The sequence below is a fragment of the Stylophora pistillata genome, chromosome 6, assembly GCF_964205215.1.
Source record: "Stylophora pistillata chromosome 6, jaStyPist1.2, whole genome shotgun sequence".
In the NCBI taxonomy this organism is placed as follows: domain Eukaryota; kingdom Metazoa; phylum Cnidaria; class Anthozoa; order Scleractinia; family Pocilloporidae; genus Stylophora; species Stylophora pistillata.
Window position 1 is genome coordinate 21,232,075 of NC_142524.1, and position 22,707 is coordinate 21,254,781.

Here is a 22,707-nt window from a genome sequence, read left to right on the forward strand (position 1 = left end):
GTCCCAAGACCCAAACAACAATATCTTTTACAACATCTATGAAAAATAATGTAGCCTTTATAATAATTAACTCGTGGGGTATACTCCATGTGGACTTGGGTTTGGGTGTTCAGCCAGAACCCTGAAATGGTCAACCTGAAAATCTTAAATTCATACATCGTATTTATGACAAATAAAAAGGGTTATTGCTAAATAACTGCCAGAATAGAAATATTTTTACAATTTAACAATTGTAGGGTGGAGGCCACATATAATTCTTTTGGTAAAGGTTGAGATTTAAAAGTGCTTAATTTGTATATAAAGCTATACTCTGAATGTGACAGAAAAAAATTGGAAATGGATTTGAATAGTCAATACCCTGTTATTTGACACAGAGCTTGAAACCATTACAACCTTTTGGATTCCAGCACAAACCTTTTCATTAATAATTATTAGTTAATTATCTGGGAGTGTGTACTCTCATATATTTGCTATGATAGCCAATATATATATCTTATTAACCAAGTATGAGGGCCGTATTGGGAGAATATCAGCCCGAGGTCTTGACAGTACGGACCGAGCGCAGTGAGGTCCGTACAAAAAAGACTGAGGGCCGATATTCTTCCAGTGCGGTCCCGAGCAAGCTTGGTTAATAAGAGATTTATTATACGACTGAAGTTCAAAGGGACACAAGCGTGGTATCATTTGGGACAGTGCCCCATCCAAGACTTAGAGAAAATTGGACCGGCAATAGAGCATTTTGATTGGTTGATTTTAGTTATTGGCCCTCTGACTGCCCGAGTCGTGTAATAAATGGGATTACACACTCCCAGAGAATTAACTAATAATTATTAATGAAGAGGTGTGTGCTGGAATCCAAAAAGTTGTAATCACAAAAACGTGCATGGAATCACACAAATGCATGCATACAATAATCATTGCAATCTTACTGTATTTTTGGTTGAATAATGCTGTTATGTCTTTATATGTAACATCTTTGTTGTCTGCACCTGCAAATAGATAAACATAATTTACTAGATGTTACTAACTACTCCGAGGGGATATTCCAACTGGTTTAGGGAATATGGGTGTTCCACAGGATCCTGATACTATTACCCTTGTGACAAATAAAAATATTTTTTGATAATGACCTATCAGATCCGAAAGAGTTTAATTCTTGGGAGGTGGTCAATATCATTGAGGATAGTTGGTTATTTAGCATTGTAATGGTATATGAATACCCTAAATTATTTGACAGGAACTGTAGACAAAGTTGGAAATGTAGTTCAAAAGGATACCCTATTTATGACTCAAAGCTTAAGCTTGAAAAACCATACCCTGTTGAGCAGATCATTCCCGTATTCTGGAAGTCAGTATATGGGACAACCCCCGGCATCTTACACTTTACTCATAAAACTTTATTACATGTGACCTACATGGAGGTGTTAGATTTTGCAGAACTAAAACAATAGTGCAGAAATACTGCAAAAAATTAGTGAAAAGCTTACCACCAAAATGGCTTTTGAATTTAAACATCAACTCGGGATTCCTTGACAAAAAGTCTTGACCTGCAGGGGATCCAAAACCAAACAACTGTCCATCAGGATCTTTTTGTAGTACCGCAGTGCAACAGCCATATCCATCAAGAATGTTTACCTATAAGAGACAGTTCAAAAGTTTCAAATGAACAGGCTAATATTTTTTCAGCATTATGAAATAATGATGGAGTTAACAAGAAGCTTATTTAAGCTGACAGGAAAGAATTTAACAACTCAATGATTAAGGATTTAATTCTGCGACTATTTTATTCTTTTTTCCTTCTTTCTTCCTCTTCTCCAGTTTTCTATACTTCAATCTTTGTTTTTTACCCTATTCATATGGATTTTTTTTCTCTTTGTTCGTTTTTTATGCAAAATTTATATGCTCAATTACTTACAGGATCTATCGATGTGGGGATTTGAAGATTTAACTTTTCACATTTGCCCCGACCCGTGTTGTTGAAGTATTTTGAGAACTGACTCAAATAAGTCAATGGAATCAATGTGGAATATAATATTTTGATTCTCGTCAAACGCCGAGGAATTGAAAATATAATATGACTCACCAGCTTAATTATTTGATCTCTTATCTTTTTGACGGTCCTTTCAATATCTTCGGGATTCAACTCGCCCGCTATATTCTGCGAACTCTTATATAAATTTTTTTCTTCAGCAGTGAGTTTCGCCCACTCTTTGGCAGCAAACGAATTTTTTTCTACCATAGAAAGGTTTCGACACTGATCTAGAATTTAAATACAAAGTGTGCATGAGCGTTTAGTTTAATTACTCTCTTGTTTAGCTCTAAACTATTATCCAATTACTAAAGAACGACAAAAACCCTACTCGATCAAGCATAGCTTGGATTAATTTCACATTGAAAAGAAACATAAAGCTTAAAACGGGTTTAACTTCAGTGTAGTTTGTTCGTAGTATTATATATGGCGTAGACGAATATTTCATAAACTTTTACCTTTGCTGAACAGCTCCCTACAAAAGTTATTGTATGACGTGGGAGCTCGTATGTAGGGGATGCTTTTTACGCTTTTTGCTGACGGTGCGGTATCTTGATCACTCGAAGTCGAACTTGCCGCTGCTTTTCTCTTCTTTCGTTCGCTTCCAATCCAATTCTAAATATTCAATACCAAATAAAGAACTAATAGTAAATCGAATCGGTTTTCATTGAATTCAAAAGTGTATAACTAATTTATTTAATAGTAAAAGCGCTTGGAAGATTTCACTACGGTGCGTGACATTCGCGGCAACCACCAGTAAAAGGGTCCGAAACACACGCCTTACCAGCGAGATCACAGAAAAGGATCCAAGCAACATTCCATATTTACGCTACTATCTAACATAAATATATGGAATCTATAAAAGCATTTTAACCAATGCAAGTCTTACCTTTACAGTTTCCTTAGTCACTTTAGCTTCTGCACTGGCCTGTTCAATGAGATCGTTGTGGGCCACAGGCAGCCCAAGCTCACTACGAGAAAAGCGGACGTGACTCTTACCGTGTTGCGTAACGTTTTATATTTATAAAGGTTTGTATGGGATGTTATCGGTTTGCCTTAAAAGAGAGAAAAAAATGTCTTGTTTTGAAATATAATGGGCTCACTTTATTGCCTTGTTGTTTTCTTTGTTGATTCCGAACGTCTCAGGCCATTTTGAAGCGTTTTCGGCGAGTTAGCGCTATGTTGGTGTTCAACTGCTAAAAACATAGCGCTAACTCGCCGAAAACGCTTCAAAATGGCCTGAGACGTTCGGAATCAACAAAGAAAACAACAAGGCAATAAAGTGAGCCCATTATATTTCAAAACAAGACATTTTTTTCTCTCTTTTAAGGCAAACCGATAACATCCCATACAAACCTTTATAAATATAAAACGTTACGCAACACGGTAAGAGTCACGTCCGCTTTTCTCGTAGTGAGCTTGGGCTGCCTGTGTGTGGGCTTGACCCTTTCCAGTCATGCCTTGGTCAAAATACCGAGACAAAATGGATCTTTTAACATCAGTTAACAGATTATTTTTCCTTGATGAAGCCATGATGAAACGATTGGCACAATACTTAAGTCACGATTGACTATGATCTAGATTAGCTATGGTCACGATCAAACGCTGGATAGAGGATATGCGATCTCTTGAAGACGATCAGCTCTTGTTGACATGCCAACAGAACGACCGAAATGAAATCTGGGAATGTTTGACAACGAGAATGCTAAGAATGTATTTTGAAGTGGGCTGAGCCCAGCAAGGGAAATTTCTTTCTTCGGGGTGAGCCCATTTCCTCCGAGTGAACCGGGTGGTCAAGACCTCGGGCCGATATTCTCCCAGTACGTCCCTCGCGCTTGGTTAATAAGATATATGTATTTTTACTCGTTATTCGTATTTTGACTCGCCCTACGGGCTCGTCAAAATACGGCATAACTCTTAAAAATACTCAGCGATACTACACAACAAAACTTCTGATAAGATATATATATATTCGCTTGCTTAATATCAATATTTTAAGATTCCACCTAAAGGAAATTCTAAGAAGCTTGGCCAAGAGTAAAGTAAAATAGCAAATTGTAACTCATTAAAAATAATACAGTTTGTTTCTTGCGACTGAATATCAACTTGCAATTAACTTATATCGTTAAAAAAGGATCGCTACTAAACTGGCTAACATTTCCGACATTTATTTACCAACGAAAGGACATTTCGTGTCAGTAAACAGGCAAGCACTAACTTGAATTTTTGCCAAACCATCCTAGTTTACCAAAAAAGGTCACTAGTGTCAGCTCGACAATTTTTTCGAATGGCACTGCATAACTTAGTTGTCACGTAAAAGTGACTGGGATCGAGTATAAAGCCGTAATCATAGAATTTTATTATCAAGAACCAGAAGTCTCAAGGCCCAAAATCAGAATGTGTCGTTCAAAATCTTCACAATAGTTCTACGCGATTCTTACAAATTGCTATTGTGGCAACTATGTTTTGCATGTAGTACTACCGCCGACAAGATGCGATTTATACTTTCTCTCGAGAGAAAGTATAAATGAACGCTCAATCTTTTATTTTATTATTTTTTTGCTTTCCTTCTGGATGAGCAGAAATCTGCCGAAATATCGAAAATATCTGCTTCTTCTCTCGTTTGGAGCGTTCGATGAAAACATCATGGACATGACAACATACATGTTTATGATCGCTTGCGTGACATAGATCGCTCAATGAAGTAACAACAAACAAGTGAGGGCAAATTGCCAGACCCCTAAGCTTTAAATGTTTGGACTTACAACTTCTCTAACTCTGCAGAGCTCTCGTTCGGCGTCTGCATGCAGTCTTCGTTGCGAGGGCTCACTGAACATTTGCAGAGGTTACTACATCACGATCGACGAGCGGGGCAAGAAAAATGGTCCGAGCTATGAGTGGTCAGCGGTGAAATGGCTTTAGTAAATCATGTAGAGACAAATCATTCCCACTTGTTGTATTAACTAATCGTGATATCAATCCCGAAATGTTAACAATAAACTTCACGAAATAGCACGTTAAGCAATTTTACAGAAGCGTCGACTATACAAATATCTTTCACTTCTCTAATAATCAACGAAGGCATCGGGAAAGGCATCAAAAAATGATATTTTTGTTTGGTAACTTGCTATGCGACGAAAGAGAAAGTATCGTGACTTCAGTTTTCCAAGGCGTTCATCACAGCTGGCTTGCTTTTCACTTGAATTTTGCAATCTCTACTTTTTTTTTCGGGAAATAAAAACTAGGGAACTCTACAAATATTGAGTTCTCGATCTGAAGGATTTTTTAGTCTTTTATAAGTTTGTATCCACAGGCTAAGGTGAAAAACTTTCATAACAAAAATTCGACCAGCCGAAGTTCTCTTACTTCGTATTATATTTGAACAATCGCCTCCACAGCCATGTGAAAATATGCAAGGAGGAAAACTCAGAGCTTCAAGACACAGCCAAATTAGGACAAATGTGTTAACCGTCCCTCAAATGTTTCTAATAAGGGTCGCTCGTTTTAGGAGACCTTTTCTCAAAACAACCGTATGATAAAATAATTATGTTTTCCGTCAAAAATTTTTCTTTCTATCCCCTTTTAACAGATGCACTCGGAAATACAAATAAACGTTCGAATCGAACAAAAATAAAAAATTTTGAATTTTGGGACGTTCTTCATATTGGCTCCATATCACGTTACGATTTTGGACCAGTGCCCTAACGGAAGGTGGAATGTTGTGTAAGCGCCGCGCCGCCAGACAACTTGCGTGGAAAAACTGGCCACAGCTATCGCACCCAAGCCAATCCGAATGGGGAGATTCATTCTTACGGGTTGTGGAGTTTTCTGGAGCGATTAAAAAATCATTCAGATCGAGAAGTCAACTTCTTAGAGTAAATTAGTAAATTGTGGATTTATATTGCGCCGTTTCCTTGACGGGATGATCAACTGCGCATTACAACAATGCATGGAATAAATACTAATTACGTCAATGCATGAAATAAATACTAATTACATCATTACAACAATGCTTTGTAATAGATACCAGTTACATCATGTGTAGTATAAAATATTAAAAACTAAGCTAACTAAGAATAAAAAGCCTTACTAAAAAAATGTGTCTTTAAGAATTTTTTAAAAGTGTCGACAGATTTAGCCATTCTAATTTCCGAAGGTAAATCATTCTAGAGTTTCGGCGCCGAAACAACGAAAGCACGGTCGCCTAGGGTTTTTAAGTTTTAAAATTCGGGTAAGATAGCAGTATTCCGTCATTAGAACGCAGTCCTTATCTTGAATTTAAAGGCTTAATTTTGACAAGATCATTGATAATAGGACGGTGCGGATTTGCGAATGGCTTTGAAAGTTAAAAGTAGAACCTTAAAATTAATACGAAATGAGACAGGAAGCCAATGCAGCTGACGGAGCACCGGTTTTATGTGGCAAAATTTGCCTTGCATAACAACAAGTCTGGCGGCTGCGTTTTGAACTCTCTGCAGTTTGTCAATATGGCACTTGGGCACACCGTATAATTGACTATTACAGTAGTCTATTCGGCTACTGATAAAGGAGTGAATAAGAGTCGCAGCTGAGTCAATTGAAAAGTGTTTCCTTATACGTCTAATATTGTGTAGGTGATTGAAAGCAGCACTGCATATTTTGGTAATGTGTACGGGCATAGTGAGTTGATCATCGAACCACGCGCCCAAATTCCGTACCACTGACACTATGCCTACATTGCAGTCTCCGACCCTGTTAGTATTAACAGCAACTTTTTTCAGGAAGTGTCGTGATGCTATTACAATAAATTGTCCGTGGTCATCCACTGCTTAACATCCGAGATACAGGTTTCCATTGATCTAATTGCCTCGTCTTGACCAACAGGACAGCTTGGGTTGAACGATAAATAAAGCTAGGAGTCATCTGCATAACAATGAAGTTTTGGAAGGTGACGACCAACAATGTCGAAGATTTTGCTTGAGTATATGTTAAACAAAACGGGGCCTAGACACGATCCCTGGGGAACGCCGTAGCGAAGATGAAAGACATTTAAAAGCGCTCCCTGAACAGATATTCGTTGTGATCTTCCGGCTAGATAAAAGCGAAACCACGCCAGAGCAGTTCCATTGCGACCAAGCTTTGATCTTAAACGTGTTAGCAAAATACTAGGGTCCACAGTGTCGAAGGCAGCACTCAGGTCTAAGAGAACGAGGAGAGTCGCGTGCCGTTTATTCATGTTAATCAGAATGTCATTGTGAACTTTTACCAAAGCGGTTTCCGTGCTGTGAGATTTCCTATATGCAGATTGGAATGCTGGATACAAATTGTTCTTGGCCAGGTGCAAATGAATCTGGTCTGCGACAGCGCTCTCAGTGAGTTTGGAAATATAGGATAAATTGCTGACAGGGCGTAGATTCTTAAAATTGGACGGGTCAGATCCACACTTCTTCAATAAAGGTGTTACTATTGCCTCCTTCCATAAATCAGGGAAATGACCAGACTGCAAAGATGAATTAATAATTAACGTAATTACAGGCAAAAGAACATCCATACACTCAACTACCAGTGACGTGGGTACAGGATCTAGTGAACATGACTTCTTAGAAGATCGCATAATAATGCGCCGTACATCATCCACTGACAGCGATTTGAAGCTGGTAAGTGAGTTATAAGCAGGAATGTTATCCATATCTTGTGTCAACGACCTGGAATTCAAAGCGCTTCCTAGTTTAGAGTGAATGCCTGTCACTATGTCACTGAAGAACCTGCCCATGCTGTTTGCGACCGCCTCAGCGTAGAGTTCCCTACTTTTCATTTCCCGTAGAAAATAGTAGAGATTGCAAAAATCCAGTGATAAGCAAGCCAGCTGTTATTAACGCCTTGGATAACCGAAGTCACGATACTTTCTTTTGGTCGCATAGCAAGTTACCAAACAAAAATAAAATTTTTTGATGCCTCTCCCGATGCCTTCGTTGCTTATTGGAGTAGTGAGAGATATTTGTATAGCCGACGCTTCTGAAAAATTGCTCTACTTGTTACTTAGCATACTTTATTGTTAACATTTCAGGATTAATATCACGATTATTTAATACAACAACTGCAAACGATTTGTCTTTACATGATGTATTAAAGCTATTTCACCGCTGACCACTCGTATCTCGGACCGATTTTCTTGCCCCGCTCGTCGCCCGTGATGTAGTAACTCCCGAAGTTTGCGTAACCAAAACAAAATGGAAATCTGTGAAATGGGAAATGAACTGCGATCTCAAATCTTAAATTTCTGTCACAAGTAATTGAACCTCTGTAATCCTTTTCTGTTAGATATTGGTTAGTAGCAGTAACCGTTACAGTATAAAGGCTCGTAATCGTCCCTGCCTTTTTGATGAAGGACTCCTGTGGTTACGATTAAAAAACTTTCAATTTATGTAAAAGCCGTTTATAAAAGCCCAAAACTTCAAATTATTTATGCATTGTTGATTTTTTTTTTTTTTTTTAAGAATTCTTCCTCGAACGCTCGATTACTGAAAATGTTGTTACTTTCTCCAAACCTGTCCGCTATTTTTTTTGTTTGTTTTCAAAACTTTCCTCTCAATCAATATAGTTTCAACTTTTTGTTCTCAAATTTTAACTTTCTACACTGTTTGGAAAAACAAGTGTGTGTTCTCAGCCAAAGAATATGCTGAAATGTTTGCATTTATATTACTAAAATGATTAACGTTTGAATTCTAGCGGCCCTGCACATGAATTATTCATTTGCACCCACGGAACCTGCTGGACCTGATAATGACAAAATACGCAGGCAGGATTCTTATGAGCTACGACAACCACTGGTAACTTAGTATAAATGTTGCCTACAGTCATGCGAGCATTTTCAGTCATAACTCTCGTTCATTTGATTTCTTTCCACACAAGCTTTCTACTTTTCATATCAAGTAGAGTGATTTGCTTAAGAGGTGACAGGCATGCTCAATTATGTCGTTTTATTTTTCTCTATGTATGCGTGTTTTTTCTATGTTTTTTTTTTTTTTTTTTTGCATATTATCTTAATTTGAACTCCCCTCACTATTCGCCAACAAATTTAAATTTAGACATCTTTCTTTTAAATAGGCAAGCTACCTTAGCCGATAAAGAAGCGATTGCAGCTAAGTTTTGAAATGTGTTGTTTAATTTATAAGCGAAATTTTGGGAGCAATTTGAGATCCTCAGACTGATTAAAATGACGGCGAAGATGAAAGACCCCTGGGCTTAAGGTGGCTGATACCAGTTCTCATCTTTTTGATGGTTTGTAACTTTGAAAGAATACAACAAAAAGACTGACCAAGGCCAGTTGAACACTTTTACAGGGTTGAATTATATAATAATTGGTTATTCAAAAATAGGTGCCATTTCGTTACGAGCAGCTTCCATGGCAACGCTACCATAGGCTTATTCAGACAAATTTTTTAGCTTGTGGCTTAAATAATTGGGAAACTCACCCGGTGACCCCGTGTTCTTTTTCAGTCATTGCTTTTGACACTTGAATAGGAAAATGCACAAAGTTTTTAAAAAAATTATGCGAAGCAGAATTTCAGAACATCTAGAAAAAAAGGCAATTTAACACATCTCGCAAATTTCCTTCCGTAGCATTTTCTATTTTTTTTCTGATGATTCCTTTCGACGTTATTATCATATTGGAACAATAAAAAGAAGGGGTCACCGGACTTGTTTTCATGCAATAGCTTTCGTGAATTTAGCAATTTCCACGCGCCTTCTCGTGCATTTAAAAATCTGGATTCTATAAGATCGACATTTGCTCATGATCTGTTATAGCTACCGCTGACAATTGCGTGTGCTCGCGCGAGCGCCTACGATCTGATGTTTACATACGTAAATTCGCCTTTACTGCTACGAGAATCATCAAACAGCTGTCAAAGACAGCCTCCCGGGCACATCTTAAAAATCCTACACACGACTTCTGGCTACATCATATTATTTTCCTTGAAGTTTCAAAGTCTTCTTTCACTTCAGGTAGATTACCCTTCACTTGGTTTCTTCTGTTTTCGCCGTCGCAAGATTTCAAATCGGTTGGATACTTCTTTTAGATATAAAGTGAAGCAACCTTTACTTCTCCGAAAATCGTCTTCTTTATCTTAGTTTCTATCTTCTGCATTCATAGTGGCCGCTCAACACATCAAATACACGCTCTTAGGTAAATTTCTAACAAAAGTAGAGAAAAATCCACGCGCCGCCATCTTTGTTTTAGATTTTCATCTTTTGATCTCGCGCTTCTTTAGCACGTTTCGCTCGTTCGTCACGCAAGAGTGACCTGTTCCCGGCGCGAGGAAAGTGGTACTAGCCACCTTAATAATAGACTATAGTTCATGTAATTTTTAGCAATGTCAAGTTCGAAGTATATGAGAATAAAATTGTCCATACTCTGACACTGTTATCGGTATCTCAGGTTTAACTTAGGCTGTAGTAAATGGATCAAGAATTCTCACGAAATATTTTATATTCACGAGCTTTGGAGTCAAATCATGAAACCACACACAGAAGCGTAAACTATGGGGTTGTTTTCTTGACAATACGAGCTTTTTTAATTAACAGTCTTAGTTTCTATATTAAAGATTAAAATGAAAGAAAAATATCAAACCGATCCAGCAAACTAGTTCCTCTTGTTACTGATCATAACGATAAGGGAACGATTGGAGTTATTAAAATGTACTCACTGTAAAAAGGTTTGAAGCAGTCTACATCGGTGAGGTCACACGAGAAAGATGTAAAAAACTCAGATGTTATTAGGAGTTTACTGAAATTTATGATGCCAGATTTTACAACACTAATTGAGACGAGCAGTAGTGAGGTTAATTTAAAAATGAATCACTGGTGGGTCCATGGAAGGAAAATATTTACATTAGATAATAAGAAAAGTTGCACAAACTTTAAAACTAATATCACTCCCTTTCAAATCCTCCACAACGATTTTTGCCTGTAATTTTGGCGCAGCTTTTAAAAAGAATCATGTAAATATGGTTCTTTTCAAATGGCAGTTATTAGAAGCTTAATTAGTTTTTGTTTTCTTGTTTTGCTTGTTTTTTTTTTATCAGTTAGAGCCTTGATTTTGTTCTCTAGTGTTGCGTTTGGTCTACATTATCTATCATCGTCAATTTGGCAAAAAAAGATTAAACGCCACGAGCATTGATGCCATAGGTTGTTTTTACTGAGGATTTTTCTTGAGCTTAACTAAAAATACTACTACTAATGTTGCCTCGGGAAGCTGGAATTTCTAATAGCCATCACCCCCACCCTCACTGATGACGGAGCCCATTTTACCCTTAACATTAAATCTCGACTAATTAAATCTCGAAAGCAGTAATTGTTATTTTAGTCAGTTGGACTCAGTAGGTCTTTATCAAAATGGATGTCAATTCAGAATACAACGAGTGAATGAAGTAGAAGTCCTCCAGTTTTGCCCCACTTCCCCTGCTTCAAAGCCCTTTGAAACATTAAAAAAAAGAAAAAAAAAAAAGAATGAATGAAACCCTTAAATGATATAATTACTTATGATATAATTTGCAAGCTTTAAGACAGCGATAAGGCAAAAAGTTAAACTGCTCTACAATTTTGAAAGAAAAGAAAAAAGAGGCAAAACCAAATTTGACGCTTAAGAACCGCACATTGCTTATCAAAAAATTGACCAAACTTTTTAGAAATGCCATTCTGCTTAACCCAGCAGATTTTAACTTGGAATACGCTTGGCTGAATGGATTCCGTTGACGTTATGGTTAACTGATGAAAGCGATAACACTTGTCATGGGCGGAGCTATGCTTTTGAGAAGGAAGAAAGGATGTACCCCCCACCTCCTTGGTTGTCGTCAACCACACGGGCTATTTTTTAATCATCAAATGCATAATTACTGACGAGACTCGTTGACATTTTTGGCGAGCTGACAAGGGCTATGTGCTCTCACTCCGAGGGAAAAGTTTTGCGTCTGCATCAAGCGTTCATAAAACTAACAAACTGAGGATTAGAAAACCCACACAATTTGTAACTAACGAAGAATTGATATCACGAGCTATGTTGTCTTTTGCCAGCTGCCTACTGACTATTCACGGACTTTTTACCATGGTGTCCGAGTCTACCTGTACCAGAGGTAAAGTTTAAGAATATTCCTGGGCAACAAAGGAATTGTAAACTGCGTTTATTCTAGGAAGAAGATTATGTAGCTCAATCAGATAGTGAACAGAATCTTCGATATCTTTTTGACCACGAATTATTTATTCCAGTTTGCTTTTTGACATTTTTTCAGCAACATTTTTATAATTAACTCATTGTAGACACCCCCTACCTCGCATTTTTTGTTGTTGTAGCCTTATATTTATTAAAAAATCGGCCATTTAATTAACAGAATAAAAATTTCATGTCCTTTATTGAATGCCTCACCTTGACAATCTTTAATAAATTATGAAACGGGCAAACGGTATCAAGCAAACCTTTTACATATTGAGTGAAAAGGGAACGACCCTTATACCCAAGTCACTAGTTATATGTAGATCTGTATGCTCTGTAAGATTTATTCTTTCTTAAACATCGAACATTAAAGAAAATGACGTTTTACTATACCATATGAACAAATCTTCACTTATCAAAAAAATACAAATTTGTTCAACATTTTGGGGCGCCTTGCTTCTAGCATGTTTGGTAGGCAAAGTTAGGTTATTAAGTTGAATAAATGGGTTTTGAATTTTTCTTACAGCTTTTGCTTAAGGCGTAATTCTAACAAGATATTCGACCCACCAGAATTTGTACATCTCTATAAGAACACAAACAATTGTGTTGAAATTTGAAGACTTTTTTGAAAATTGAATGCTTTTACATGGAAATAAAAAACGGGTTCTCGAGGGTTGAAGAGGAAAACTGTCTTCTTACAAACGAGAAATTTGTTTTTAGTAACATTTTTCGTGAAAAATTTCGTAAGGGTTATATGAGTGATAAAAGGGGGAGGGGTGGGGGGATGTGTGGGTAAACCCAACTCCCCTTAATGTTTTTATTCTTATTTTATTCAATCAGATACAGCTTTCAAAATCATTTCCTCCTTTTTTCTGTGTAGCTGTGACAGATTTATCTCATGCCTTTATGAAAGACAAGTTCCATTACTTAACTGTTTCAAAGATACGGATGTTTTTAGTGACGGACGTGTTTGATTGTACGTTTGAATGTCTTCGTCACCCGTCGTGCATTTCTGTTAACTTGGTGAACACTTCAGGACTAGATGGAGCTATTTGGTGTGAGTTGCTGCCTTTTGATAAATACCAAAATTTCCAGAAGTTCAAAGCAAACCAGACTTCGCATCATCTACTCCGAAAGGTAACCTTTTGAAAGTTCTAGCTCTGATAATATAACAACAATATAAAAGCAAACAAACAGATAAGCAAACCAAACAAAAAATAGAAAACAAAAACAAAAGAACAAACCAAGATACCCAAAGAAGGAAAACCCAGATACCATGAGAACAACAATGAAAAAAGCCAAGAAAAAAAAAAAAAAAAAAAGAAAGAAAGAATACCAAGAGAACGTAAACCTCCAAAGCACGATAAAAGAAAAACGAGACTAGGCAAATTTTATTTTTAGGGTCAGGTCTACTCAACTCTTTTTTTTTCTTGCTTTTTTTTTTTGTTTGTTCCTTTCTCCAGCCAGAAAATTCACGGAATCAAAGGATTCAGTTTCATTATATTTCGATACAAACCGTATTTAAGTTGTTCTACATGCGTTTCCTACATGCATCTCATAAAGATGTTCAGTTTTTAGCTCACTAGAAGGAACCGTCAATGCCAATTCCTAAGTCAGTAATAGAAAAACCTTATTATGTTCTTGTTTCAGTCGCAATGTATTTCTACGCCGTGTCAAAATGGTGGTACATGTTTGGCAAATTATCTGGACGATACATTCATATGTCATTGTAAAGACGACTTCATTGGAGAACATTGTGAAAAAGGTAATAATTTAAAATGAAGACTTTTCCCGTTTTAGAGGATGTGGATGGAGGGGAGTGGATACAAATGTCAGCTGTTAGTTAAATTTCGGCCATTCATTAGTTATCTGTTAAATTTTAGGCCATTTGTCAGTTGTCAGTTGAATAACTGTTAATAATTAACTTGGCGAGTTAATTATTACTTTCCGACCCTACATTTGCTTGATCAAGCACATATAGCTTAAACTCGAAAATTAGGTCGAAGATTAGTAAAAAAAGAACTCTTCTCTGAATTCTGGAATAAAATAATTCAAAGATCTTCCAAATGACTTTCAGTCTTTGTTTAAAGAGTGTTTAAGTAATTCAAAACTCTTCTGCACACAAACTTTTGTATGCCCGTGCGCAAAATTGAAACATTTCTTTTCAGCTACTTAGCCGGTGAAAGTGTTAGAAAGAAGATCGTCAGAAAGAAAACAAACCTCTGAACAGTCCTCTAGCACAATATTATGGTTTTATGTTTTGTTTTAAATGCGTCGATTGCGATTGGCTCCGATGAAATGGTCGAAAAGGAATGTTCCTTTGTCTACTTTTCAATTTGGTTATTAGAGATATCTACTGTAGGCGTATTTTATAAATCCAAGTGAAAATAGGCGCGAATTGGCCGCCAGGATCTAGAAACCGTAATTGGGTAATATCTTTATCCTCTCGGTCAGAAAAATCGTTTTCTGAGTCGGTTTCATATTCGTCTGCATTTTTTTGTACCTCAGTAACTGCATGCCTCTTCAACGTTGCAGTCTCAACAAATGTAACATCTGTCACATTCCCACGTTCCGAAGTAGCTTGAACGGCTCCTTTGTCGCTGTTGAGCCCTACTGGCTGAAAATCGTTTCCTAGTCCCGCCAACAAGACCATTTTGGTGGAATCTTGTCGCTATGTGTAGACGGCCGCTGGGAAAACCCCTTCCTTATCCTAGGTAGTTTCCTCCGAACTGCCCTTTGCCTCCAGTCAACGAACGATACTTCTTCACAACTTCTTTCATAGCACTTGCACTCTCGGGATTGATCGATCTCTTCTGAAGGTAGAGGTCGCATAAAATTGTAAACTCCGTGCTGCTCTGAGGAACAGGACAGCAGGATTTTTCATGAGTAAAATACTTGGCTGACCAGTTTGTTACTCTCTTCAGCGACTCCTTGGTAATTATTCCAAAGTCTTGGGAATACTGCAATATGGTGAAAGTCTCATGCTTAAAATGGGAAACTGCATGTATATTCTCCACATGTGCACAATTCAATGTCTTCGAGATGATCATTGTTTATTGAAGCTATGCTGTTGTGCAAGCAGCGTATTTCTGCTTCGAGAAGTTTAAGTGAGACTTGAGTTTTATCAGACACACTTTCTCAGAAGGGAAAAAGAACTTTGCCTTTCGATCTCCTGAGTCGATGAACGCTGTCCCGTCTTCAAATTCACCAAGTCTTCATTTCTTTACAAGACTCCTAGTTGTTCTTCAAAAGTAGTTCAACTTCTAAGCCTAAGAAAAATCTGAGGGCTTATAAATAGGTATCTAATGGGTGTTCTATACTACAGAGTAGGCTTTTAACTAATATACTTATATCGATACCAAATACTAAACTATGACTAGTAGTCATTCTCATTGCTGAGAGTAATCGAATCACAAACCTCACTATTGACTGTGATGCTGTGGAGTTCTTGTCTACTCTCAACGAATGACTCTAGAAAGCTGGCTCAGACTCCAATCAACAGATATCAACCACATACTGGCGCGATACGAACGACCTACTTACGACATATGCACAAGAAACGAACCTATCATATTGCCAACGCATCGAAACTTCAACATTTTGATTCTTTAATCAAATAACAGTAATGAATATATAAATAATAATAATCCTTATCTAACTTTTTCCCTGAATTTCAGGTGCAACATCATGCAAAGAGCTGTTTGAGGCATACAAGTAAGTCATTTGTTTTAGACAGGATTTTTTTTTCCTTTCTAAAGTGGCTTTTCGTTACATATAACACCAAATGTTACAGTCGTTAAGATCGTCTCTTACATATGACTATTACGTGCATGACATACTTAGCTGGCAACCGCATAGCTCTGTTAGCCTGCAACTAATCTCGCAACTGTCTATTAGCTTCAACGCAGCTCGACTGGCAACGCTCCGCTTTGGTTCAACACCAGTCTCTGTTTACTGTCATATAGGGAATTTTGGTTGTGGTGATGGGGCATGGACAACTGTCATGAAGATTGATGGCAGCAAGGTAGGTTGGATAATCATGATCAATCTAAACGGCTCGCTATCCTATACTAATGAGCATTATTCAGTCCATAATGGGGAAAAGGACAAAAAAACAAGTCTGATCACCTTCCCCTCTCTCCCTATAAAACGGTTTCTACATAAGCTTAATAAACATTTCTTAATTATTGGTCTCTATTTGCCACCAAAATTATTGGTCTCTATTTGCTACCAAAAACGTGAATATTATTTGGTTTGATTTCTAACGTTGAGTTTGAAATCAATTTATCCAGAACACATTCAACTACAACTCGGGATATTGGTCAGATAAAAATCAGTATAACACTGACGGAGGAAAGACTGGATTTGACTCACAAGAAACCAAATTGCATACCTACTGGGACACACCTTTCAACACTATTTGTCTCGGCATGAATTATGGCGGCCAGAGGCGATTTGTTGTCGTCAACAAGCAGGCTACCTCTCTGCACTTTCTGATCTCTGACGGACACTACCGCCCTACCTCTTTGGGTCGTGACATTTGGAAGACACTAATCGGCTCAGAGGCCTCTTTGCAGTGGAACTGCAACAAAGAAGGATTCAACGTAGGTGGTTGTTATCATAGTGGTTGCGCTGTAGTAAGGATCGGCATCGTTTCAAATGAGCAAAATGACTGTGATTCATGTGATTCCAGGCTCGGATTTGGAGGTAGAGGGTCTCCCGATGACAGCATCACTTGCGGAAATGGTGCTGGATCCTATCCAGATAACGGTGACAAAAACATCAAAGCCATGGGTTACATCTTAGTGCAATGAGGTCCCCCCATCGACTTTTTCCCAATGGAGAAAGAATGTTTTTACTCTCGAAAGTAAACTTTGTGATACCGAATATTCTGGAATCAAATTACTTCTAGAAAACTTTGTAAAGAAGTTAGAGTGATTTCGAGACTGTATACAACATGCAGCATCCAATGTCATATACTAGCAGTCTTTATTAAGCCTATTGCTGCACTTACAATGCTTAAGTTTAATGTATTTTCTTTGAAGAACTAAATTATTTGAGGGGTATACTCTCAAGTAAAGTTCGTTGATCTTCCAGCTTCAAGCCTGATGCTGTGCGATAAATGCACGATAAGTGCACTATGCACATTTAGCGTTAAATTCAGAATTGTTAGGACAAACACATGTAGCGATCCTTCCCTTCCTTGCAAACTATCTGTTCTATGAAGGTCAAGTTTTATCGTATCCCTTCGTACCAGCTACGACAAAATGACCGAGGATTTTTTTCCCTTGCTAGTTGAGGAAAATGGAAACGTTTGTCTTGCACTGCACTCTTTAAAAGTATGACAAGGCTAGGTAAAAAAATAAAGGGAAGCGTTTTTCCTGGCTGATATTGTGACTTAGTGACAGTCTTTACTGATAAAATGTCAATAAAAGTATTAAGGTTAGGTGATAGAGGCGAATGATAACTCATCTGAGTAAATACTTTGAGTAATTCTATAGAAATACCAGCCTCAGCCTTGCGAGATGACAAAATCAATCAGGATCACGATAGGCTGAATGGGTTCCTTAGAAGTTATGACTTGCCTCTGAAATCGATTGTAATAATGATAATTATGCTTTTATGCAAACAAAGAGGACAAACCCCCAGCGGCTTGGTTTTCGTCAACACCGGTTTTCAAATTTATCTGAACGAAACTAATTTAGTTTGCTGGTAAGCTGACAAGAAATATACGTTCACAGAGTTCATAATCAGTAACATGTTTCAGTGTCGGCTTTGGGCATTTAGACTGGAGGATCACAAAAGGGTTGAATTGTGGAAATAACGATTTCCTGATATCATAAACTATGTTGTCGTTTGCCAGCTGCTTGCTGACTTTCCATGGACTCTCTTCTATGATGCCCGGAGCAACTTGTGCTAAAGGTAACTCTTTTTTTACGTTTGTCAACTGTCAATGTCTCTGTAAATTACAGGGTGGTGAACGACTGTTCTTTGTTCAGGTTTAATGTTAGGCATTTTGTCAGCAAAAAGTGCGAGATAAACTCGAAAAGAAACCCCTACCTCGCATGTTTTGCGAAGTAGCATAATTATTATCAAAATATCCACAGTTTGAATAAAATAGCAAAAATCTCATTTCGTTATCGAATGGTTTACCTGAATATTCTCCAATGAATTATGAAACGGGTAAACGATATCCAGCTAAACTTTTGTTGAGCAGACAGACAAAGAAAAAATTGTCTTTAACCAAATTACTCTCTACTAGCACACAATTTTCGAAATTGCTAAGATTTAACAATGCATTTTCCTCGGATAGACGATGGTTAAAATTGTGAAAATCTCTGAAAGGTGAGAAAATTTTACTTTTTTAACTGAGATTATTATTTCAACAATTTGGAAATGATTCCCTGGAGGTGTTGCTTTTAATATAGAGAAAGATAATGAAATTGATTTCACTTCTTACAAAGAAGGTGGATATTGACACTGCATGCCAAATAATTTATAGCAAAAAGCTAGTGAAAATATGGGGTACACAAGAATGCCACAGTAATAACGAATAGTTTTCCAAAAACGGAAATTTTTTTAGAAAAAAAATAAAAGGAGGAAGAAAGAACGATGGCGTAAGAACCCTAAAGGCTGGACACATACATAGATTTGTAACTGTTACAATTTCAGTTTAAAGTTCTATCATTATCTTGGCAATTTTCACCTTCAGATTTTATACTTGCGATCGTTGTGTTTAAAGTGGTTATATCAAAACTCTCCACCAATCACAGTTTGAATAGTTCCAAAACCAGTAATGTCTAATTTTAGAAATATTTAAGGACTACACTACTTTAACGTGTAAATTGATCCAGAGCTAGAATTCCATCTCTTATGGTTTCCGGTATTCATTCCGTTTTGTTAACGTTTAGCTGCGACGAATGCATCCCATGCATTTGTGAAAAACGAGTTTCGTTACCTGAAAGTTCGCAAGATTGGGGTGTTTATGGTGACGGACCTGTTTGACTGTGCGTTTGAGTGTCTACGTCTCTCGTCGTGCATTTCTGTAAATTTGGCAAAAAACGAAAAGGCTGCTGGAAATATTTGGTGCGAGTTGCTTTCTTCTGATAAATATCAAAACTCCCAGAAGTTCAGAGGAAACCAAACTTCGCATCATTTATTTAAAAAGCTAAACGTTTCAGAAGAACTAGCTAAAAGAGGCCGAAACTTGCGACACTTACGCATCCATAAGTGAGTCGTACGACAAAATGTTAGTTTCTTTTAATTGAATTTTAAGATTTTAACTGCAACAACAGCGGTCTTACGACAAACAAACAAACAGGCGAAAGAAACGAACAAAAGTAAACCAAATTGTTTAAAAACAACAACAACAGCAAAACACAACGAAACGAAACAATTGCGTTCTACCTGTCAAACAGTGAGGTCAAGCTAGCAATGAGTTCTTTAGGGCGTGAGTAAATTTAAAAATTTGAATTTAGAGTGAGTTACCAGCCTAGATGCGATAACCCGCCTATCCATACAATATTTTATCTTATTTCGATCAAGTTTACGTGATAGGTACGTGGGGTAACCCTTCTTGGCGGGTTGCCTAGTCTGTCGGGTAGGGTAACCCTTTTAAACGGGGGTCCCAATCTGCCGTGTAAACGTCTCAAAGTGGGGTGAGACCCTTAGCTGGGGTCGCGTCCATGTTACAGTTACAAGCCAATTAACAACCTCTTGAAACTTCATCCCGTTATCCCGGAGTTGTACATTGTATGAACACCCAAGCTACTTCTCGACCACGGCTAGGTGGATTACCTCACCTACCTGAGTTCCTCCTCCTCCCCCTTGTATATAGGCCTTCACTTCAGTTGCTTCACTTGTAATTATCAAATTCGTTTCAAATATTTGCCTCTCAAGATGTAATCCAGCTTTGCAAAGTTCAAATGTGATCACCTTATTCTGTTCTTGTTTCAGTCGCAATGTATTTTCACGCCTTGTCAAAACGGTGGTACATGTTTGGCAAACTATCAGGACGATGTATTCTCATGTCTTTGTAAAGATGACCTCATTGGAAAACACTGTGTAAACGGTAATAATTTATCTTGTGTTTGTTTGTTTTTTACACTATCTTTTTTAGGGAATGTAAGAGGGGGTAAAGGAGGGTGTGTGGGTCACTTACAATTTTGTTTCCTAGTCAAATGCGATTTTTAAACTCCTAATCAACATGTTTATGATACTCTAAGGCGCTAGAAGCTTGCTTGGTGTACGAACGTATCTTCCCATGTACCTTTTCAATGAACACACATTAGTGTGCATATAATCGCACGTGTATCACTACGTTGTACAGAGTATGTTTGGTTACTGCGGTATTAATAGAAGCCTTTTGTTTTACGTTCGTTTAGTTCAGTTTTGTTTTTCTGTCTTGATCTTACGTGTTGAATTTCAGGCGCAACGTCTGGCAAACAATTATTCGAAGCATACAAGTGAGTCTAATGATGTCGTTAGTTTTTTCTTTATCCTTACCTATACGGATTTTTTGCTCTGTTAAACATTAACCTCCTTGATCGGGTCTTTAGGAGGAACTCTAACTCGTCTCTTAGATGTAGTTAGCACGCCAATCGATTCATAAACGAAGCCATATACGAAGCCAAAACATGAGTTGTATTTTCATAATAAAGTTATTTATCATTTATGACTAGATTTTCCTAGCTTAAATCATATTAGCCTGCAACTAATCTTGTAACCGTCCACCAGCTTCAATGCATCTCGACTGGCCACATTCCGCTTTGGCTTATAATTAATATCAGTCTTTATTTTCTGTTACACGGGCGATTTTGGATGTGGTGATGGGGTATGGACAACTGTCATGAAGATTGATGGCAGCAAGGTAATTTAAGAAGAATGTTATTTACTCGTGTAACAGTAACGTCTGCATCTGAAAGAATTATTACTCGAACAGCTTTAATGTACACTTCTGCAATGAAAATAATTATATGTAGCCCATTAAGATCCTATTCGGTATCTGCAGGATCCAATTTTACAATCGCTTTTCGTTTATTAACTCATCATTATCTTTTTTATAGAAATTTAAGTCAGTGCAATTTCTCACAAGCATCGTTTCTTTGCATTATGAGTGCCAAACACTTAAATTGCAATAACTATTATAATTATATTTTTGAAATTATTCCCACACAACAGTTGGGTCATACTTGTTTGTTTTCTTATGGACATCGTTGTAAGTCTTTAAAAGGTGGACCAGCCATCTCTCAATAGACCGGTCCACCAGCATTCTGCAAGTGCATGCCGCTACGAGACCCACGAAGCCGTTAGATGGAGAGTTACAAGCAGGACTACTATCCATGAAATCTAAAAATTAAATCCACCTGATAATTTAATGTCGTTTTAAATACTTTTATTATAGCCAGAACACCTTCCATTACAACTGAGTCTACTGGGGAAATACTCTTGAGTACAACCCACTTGGAGGAGGGACAGCTTTTGACGCACAGGAGACCAAGATACTGACATACTGGAATACACCATTCACTAAGATCTGTCTCGGTATGAAAACTGGCCAGCGTACAAACTTCGTCACCATCAAAAGGCCGGCAAACTCTTTGTATTCTTAGGTCGCTGACGGTAGTTATCGTTCCAATTCATTGGGTCGTGACACATGGAAGTCTCTGATTGGATCCAAGGATCTCTCCAGTACAACTGCAACAGGGAAGGCTTCAATTCAGTATGCGGCAAGCCTGTAGAGCCAGAATCGACGTTGTGTCTAACAAAGAAAACTACTGATCGAGCTGCGATTCCAGAATTGGGTTTGGTGGAGCAGTCTGGCATAAATGCTATGTGTTACATTTTAGTACAGTAACCTAGGCATCTGTCCACCTCAGTAACAATCAAACCAATTTTCAGCGAGGGGAAGTACTTTTGTACTAGTCTATTTTACTGAAGCAAATGTGATTCTTAGAACATTAGTCGGGGTTGTCACTATTCACAACTATAAAAGTAGCAGCCTTAATTCTGATTTGGAATCCACGCCTCATAAGTTTGTACAATTGAGTATTTCTTTTTAATGCATTTCAGCCCTTGGACATCTGCCGCTTTAAAAGGGATATGAGTAAAGCTATGGGGCTCGTAAAGAAGAAAGACGATAGGGTCACGGGTGACTTTTCGCTCAGCGTTCCTGTACGCCTGCACACACATTACTAATAAAAAAAATCGAGTTTTTTTTCTAAATTTGTTTTCGTTTTGTTTCCTTTTTTAATGGATGGCATACCCCTTTTATCATGAACTAATCTCAGGGAAAAATTGAAGGAAGCTTTGAACTGTACACTTAAGAGTAAATCTGACGGACCGTTTTTCCTCCTTCCGTTTCGCAATCTTAAGACCGCAGCACATAAATGATATGTATTATCTTTGTACTGTTATCTAAACATTTTAAAGATGCCATTAAGAGTTTCTTCGTTTGTTGGTTTGTTTTTTGAAATCAGCGATCATTACC

At 37.6% G+C, this 22,707-nt stretch overlaps 2 protein-coding genes and 1 long non-coding RNA gene across 8 annotated transcripts in view; 2 read left to right on the plus strand and 1 right to left on the minus strand.

Moving 5' to 3' along the window:
• Nucleotides 1–3,226, minus strand: part of LOC148728742 (uncharacterized) — a 6,140-nt gene extending 2,914 nt beyond the window's left edge. The window contains exons 1-5 of one of the 2 annotated variants that reach the window (XM_088724820.1): nt 2,919–3,226; nt 2,488–2,644; nt 2,084–2,259; nt 1,488–1,635; nt 930–989 (exon numbers count right to left, since the gene is read on the minus strand). In XM_088724820.1, coding sequence (XP_088580946.1) covers nt 930–989; nt 1,488–1,635; nt 2,084–2,239 — 364 coding nt within the window. In that variant the 5' untranslated portion in view covers nt 2,240–2,259; nt 2,488–2,644; nt 2,919–3,226. Of the gene's footprint in view, nt 1–929; nt 990–1,487; nt 1,636–2,083; nt 2,260–2,487 lie in introns of both variants that reach the window. The other variant, XM_088724821.1, reaches the window with a different exon arrangement.
• Nucleotides 3,227–11,887: 8,661 nt separating this feature from the next.
• On the plus strand, nt 11,888–17,602 carry LOC111346970 (uncharacterized). The gene is made up of 6 exons (XM_088724815.1): nt 11,888–12,141; nt 13,099–13,355; nt 13,869–13,983; nt 15,896–15,932; nt 16,116–16,242; nt 16,511–17,602. Exons 1-6 carry the CDS (start codon nt 12,066–12,068, stop codon nt 17,030–17,032), a joined length of 1,134 nt encoding a protein of 377 aa, XP_088580941.1. The 5' UTR covers nt 11,888–12,065; the 3' UTR covers nt 17,033–17,602.
• Nucleotides 17,603–17,679: 77 nt separating this feature from the next.
• LOC148728743 (uncharacterized) lies at nt 17,680–22,688 on the plus strand. 5 transcript variants are annotated; one of them, XR_015988628.1, is made up of 6 exons: nt 17,680–17,930; nt 18,082–18,140; nt 20,175–20,289; nt 20,647–20,683; nt 21,073–21,087; nt 21,622–22,688. It is a non-coding gene; the product is annotated as an uncharacterized LOC148728743 (long non-coding RNA). The 5 variants fall into 5 exon arrangements; XR_015988629.1 differs by having other exon boundaries at nt 21,626–22,688; XR_015988627.1 differs by having other exon boundaries at nt 21,029–21,087; nt 21,622–22,687.
• The last annotated feature ends 19 nt before the right edge of the window (nt 22,689–22,707 follow it).